Raw genomic sequence first — 5,498 nt, 5'->3', positions numbered from 1 at the left:
GTTATTAGTAACACCTATCATGTGCTAAACTAGAACCCCTACAGACTCTACATCAGTATCACATGTGTGATACTGATGTAGAGTCTGTGCAGTGTGTGAATACAGGAGGGGGCACAGGCTCACAGTGCTCTATGAGGAATGGGAGCAGTTTGTAAAATCACATTACCCGAGGCCATGGCTTTTGTGCCCGGTAATGTGTGAGGATCATGTTACATATGTAGTTTAATAAAGTGTCTCTATCTCTTAATTTAATATCTTGCTTTATATATTGGCAGTATTTTGTTTAATCAAATTAGCTAAAAACAAATCATTAATCTGTTGGAACAAAAAAATAGATATTTGCTGTGCAGTACAATACTTTTAAAATGTTTATCTTTTATTAATCATTTTGTCATGTAAATTTAAATGTGGCATTTTTTTTAATTGTGTTGCATTTTTGTTAAGCTGTTATCACACCGTCAATGGTGTAATGACTGCCTTTAAGTAACCACTAATACTGAAGAATTAAATACAGTAAGATTGTAATGTATGTGTGTTTATAATTTACCCACTACCATCTAATGATTATTTTAAAATGTCTTCATATTACCCAGAATCAGTTTATTCCTATCTGTAAAACATGAAATCATTTACAAATAACATATGCTTCAAATTCATTCAACTTTCAGGTTTCACAAAATAAAAAACAAACATACACCAAATTCTCTTTTGAGTTTATTAAAGGGTTTTCAAATGTCATCTGCGTTTTTCAAGTCTCAAAATAACACCAACATCGAAACTAGACAGGTGGCTGTAAATGACTAAAACAAAGCTTCATAGGTAGATCACAGATGATGGAAATTTGCTTTTAGTTATCAAATTAAAATGCTTCCGCATCAAATTCATTTCAACAACTGAACCTGATCCCTAGGAACAATGTACTACCGGCTTATATCCTTAATGTTGTAGGTCCAAACCCAGTTTTCTACCTTGCATGTCATCCTCACCTAACAGTGCATACTTGCCCGTAAAACAAAAAATATTGAGACATTAGCATTGTAATGGACAACATATATTGCTGTCATTAAACAACAAAAAGTAACTTCAATTCTCAGACATTAGTGAAAGATGCAGTGACTGTTTTGCAGCTAGTGGCACAAAAACAGTTGTTTTAACCGTACTGAGAAGTTTGCTGCTGTATAGACACAAGTTGTTTAATTCACTCGTAACCAGTTTCAATTCATCAAAGTTCTTAATATTTCCAATCAACGGTTTTACTGAAATCTTTTGGACTAATTATGGTCAAAGCACAGTTGTGGTGCACTTCTATAAGCATAAAAGCATTATTGCACCCTTACTGAGCATGGTTTTGTATTTGCCTAAAACACTTGCTGAAATAATTAACCTATTACAAGTGCACAAAACAGAATATTAACAAGCACATTAGAAAATGTACATAAATAGCCAGGAATCGTTTGTCATTTAAGGCATACAAGTGTCAAAAGGTTCAAAATTTGCTGCAGGTTCATTTATTGTGAAACTGTCAGTAACTATCAGTACTGGTAACTCATCAGTATTTGATGAGACTATTGATTTCTTCTGTTTCCGATTGGTGAAAACAACGGTGTGAAAAACACCACATGTAAGACATTCATCAAAACCAGGCAGTGGAATTTGGCTTCATTCTACTGATTAAAAAATTAGATTTCTAACATTTTTAAATCATTTTTATAGTTTTCACCACAAATTTCCCTGACATATTTTTTCCAAAATAAAGCAGTTGCCGTGTGACTGCGCCATCCTCCACATTCGGCATCAAATAGTTATGTCTGAAGAAATTGAAAACCATCATTTTAATAACACAGTCAGTCAACATATTGCAATTGGTGTAAGTCTTCTTTTCTCGACAGACACAGTGCAGTTGACTGTCAGAGAACTTTCAACTGTCAGGCAGCACACACAGGGAAATGCATGCACGGCAACTTTGGGTTTCAATTCATGAATAGGTCTGACTTTTCCCAATATGATAAAATTTAATGACACTAACAATACAGTTTTCTATACAGGCTACTTCATCTAATCTCTGGCACACTACTGATCTCCTGACCTAAACATGTTATGTCTCAGAAAAAAAACCCCACAAACATGAAGAAACAATGTAAACTGTTTAAAATAAAAGATAATTTGAAACAAAACACAGCACAGGTAATTAGGCAATATGTAAAAAATAATCCAGGGAGTAAAGTCATTATTATTGCTTGAATAAGCCTAGATTTTGTGACATTCTGTCCTTCTGATCTATAATCTTTGGCCACCGGCTGTGTGCCCACCGGGCATTTCTTTCATAGCCACCAGTGCCAAACAGAGGCCTGTGGACTGTGGAAAGTGCTGGTCTGGGCCTCTGCCATTGCTATGTAACTACAATATTAAAATGCACTTTAGTGCACTTTTACTCAAAGGTTTGGATCAGTGTTCCTATCACCTTGCACTCAAGCTGCTGAACACATAGTAAACTCTGAACACTATGAAGCACTTAATTTCTGCTGACTCCCGACAAACTGAGGCCAGCTTCCCGGTGGACACCCAGCCTTAATCCACGCTCCGTCCGTGGAAAGGCCATCTTGTTCGTTTGCACATCTCCGGGGGAATTCCCACAGATTCACGATTTCTCCTTATACTCCCTGAAGAGACAGACACCTGATGCCCTTGCGCTCGGCCTGCCAATCATACTTAAAATCATAGGGCACCTCATGGTACATCAGAGTATCACAGTGTGTAGGGATGTGAGGCCAAAGCCTGTTCACAGTGTGGAACAGAAGGGGTCTCAGATCTTTGGCTGATCTCTGCCAGCCCCTTGCCATGTTCCACAGAAGGAAAAGACAAGGTGAAAGGCAAAGACCATGCCAGTAAGCAGAGTAAAGAGAGGGTGGAGGAGTTCATTTCAATCCATGCTACGTCTTCATATTTCTATTGTCTGTCCAGTAATTTGTCATCCCACCACCACTCACAACCCCTTTAACTGCCACCCTTCATGCCCTCTCAGGGAGACAGCGGATTCCTTGCAGCAGGCAGCTTCTGTTTATCTGCAGAGTCTGAAGCCTGAGGTGCCATCTGGGCCTGTGGGCTGGCGGATCACATGATTGTTTGGACGAACTGGTTCCGATGGTTGCTGCGCGTTCATACGAGCTGGTCTAATGATATGAGGAGAAATAAGAATAAATTACATAACAGCTTTTTTTCCACTTCCAGGTATTTTGCTCTCAGTTTTACGACTACTGTTTTTAATGTCTTACCTGTCTTGGCATGGATTGTCCTGAGGAGTATCATCTGAAGAAGCACTACCCAAAATCCTTCTGCGTGCTTCTGCATACTCTGCCTCCCTCTGGGCCAAAGACTTCATCTGCTGAGAGGGACGAGACGAGGATGCAGGGTTTCCTGTGGTGCCGTTATTTGAAGGACGTTTCAAAATTCGAATTTGCGGTGGGGGTGCTGCAGGCAGAGAGTCATCCTGGATTACAATAGCAGTGCGAATAGGTGAGCCACCCGAACCCAAGTTGGATTTCCTGTGCCAGTAAATATGTGTGAGAGGAGAAGTTACTGAAAAAAACTGCATTCTTACCATGCATTAAACTGTTTTGATAACTTTTCTCTTTGCTTACTTTGCCTCCTGATTTATTTTCAGTTTAGCCTCAAGCCTTCTCTCGATTTCCTGAGGAGAAAGACATATTTATTCCATTTGTATTACTATCCAACAAGTTCAACAATCTGCCTCAGTCACCTGTATAGCGAACATGTTCATGAGATCTGGATTTCACTTTCATTACTGGTATCTGGAATCTAGGAAAACATGCTTTTGAAAGCTATGACATAGTTAAATCATTAGAAACTAATAATCCATCACTATGGTAAAGGTTGTATCCAATCTATGGACACTAGGTGACCTCATTAAAAATGTGAATACTACACTTAATCAGTCTCACAAGATGAAATTAGCTTTGTTAAGAAACTGATTTGTTTTTCATAGCAACTGCACATTTACTTTGGTCTTTTGTTAGAAGTATGGTATTTATTGTGTAAAAAACTGAAAAGCAACACACAATACTGTGTTGAAAAACATTGCGTAATAAAATAATACTGAATGAAAACAAAACAGGGGACTGCAGGGTGAGATCTTCTTAAATAGTGTGCATTATCTATGATGTACGTGTACAAATTATGGCTTTTACGATACGTTATATGCAGTTTTAGTTAAGTTTATGCATGCATGCAACAGGATGGAGGGCAGGGGTTACAGCAGTGTTACTGTGATTCTTTGTATATTTTATATACATTTTCACACAGAGGCTGAAATGCATGGTGTAAAGCCAATGCAATGTCAACAGGGTAAACTGTGTACGTATATCAGACAATGCCACCGCATTTCCTGCTGTGTTAATCTCCATAATGATCAAATTGTTACAGTCACAACAGTGATGTAGACATGTTTTTGCAAACACTTGTTTGAGATTGTAGAGAATACAAAATTTGATTTCAAAGGACAGACTACAAAAACATCAGTACTTATAAATGATGATTTTAGTTTCCAACAATCAAATCAGACTGGTCAGTCCAATCAACCAATACACGCTAAAATATCTGATAAATCTATTTGTTTATACTCTAAATAGTCCGTTTCCATAACCCTGACCATAGTACACTGTTATGGTTCTGTAATGATTCATCTCCGCGCTAACTGTCATTTCCGCAATGGGCGGGTCGAAACAATTAAGGAATTGTACAGAAAGTCGACTTTGTAAAAAAAAAAGAAAAAAGTTTTCACTGTGGGTGCTACTCGGGTTTTCGCACACATCAGAAAAATCATTTTGTGGCGTAAATAAAACCGACATGAAAACAGGCTCAGTCCCATGTCGTTGTGGGACAGCGAGGCCTGCGAGACTCAGCCTTCCTTTGATATGAAAACAAGCCGAAATAAATGTTTATATATTCAAGGACCTGGCATATTTAGCGTATCGTGAGTTCCATTGAGTGACTGTCAAACTGAAATGGGGTTATAACCTCGTTTAGAAGAAAATAGGTACAACATTAGTGTTTCTCACCCCGCTGTCCGCTGCCTCTTCCCAGCTCTCTGCAACCTCTTCATCCTCCATGTTTAACAGAACTGCTGGCTGGTTGCCTCTTCGGGTCCTCTGTCTAACTGTTTCCCATCCACACAGAGGGCATGGGACGGTGGGCAGCGCTCACGCAGACTTTCTAGGAAGTCAATCTCACGAGTTTTTGTGATTAGATGAAGTCTGAATTAGCTAAATTCGCAAACCTTCTCTTGGCCGCGTGTTAGCCTGCTAGCTTAATGCTCAACTGAGGGCAATCCCCCCCGGCTGTCTGCTACTTTAAATTTGGCGTCACGTCCACCCTGGTATAACAACCGGCCGCTGGCGTCGTCCATGCGCCGCTCAGATGGAAAAAACTCTTTACTATATAAAATTATTTTGGACTGTCGACACTTACGTCAGCTACGGTTT

General features: G+C 39.1%; 1 protein-coding gene across 1 annotated transcript; it reads right to left on the bottom strand.

The window, feature by feature from the left end:
* Positions 1-706: 706 nt before the first annotated feature.
* On the bottom strand, positions 707-5,498 carry LOC121615404 (SUZ domain-containing protein 1-like). Its single transcript, XM_041949755.1, has 4 exons — positions 5,076-5,498; positions 3,639-3,688; positions 3,273-3,542; positions 707-3,170 (listed from the first exon to the last, which is right to left on the bottom strand). The coding sequence occupies exons 1-4, from the start codon at positions 5,124-5,126 to the stop codon at positions 3,059-3,061; spliced, it is 483 nt and encodes a 160-aa protein (XP_041805689.1). The 5' UTR covers positions 5,127-5,498; the 3' UTR covers positions 707-3,058.

The sequence above is a fragment of the Chelmon rostratus genome, chromosome 2, assembly GCF_017976325.1.
Source record: "Chelmon rostratus isolate fCheRos1 chromosome 2, fCheRos1.pri, whole genome shotgun sequence".
In the NCBI taxonomy this organism is placed as follows: domain Eukaryota; kingdom Metazoa; phylum Chordata; class Actinopteri; order Chaetodontiformes; family Chaetodontidae; genus Chelmon; species Chelmon rostratus.
This window is presented reverse-complemented; position numbering and strand designations above follow the sequence as displayed.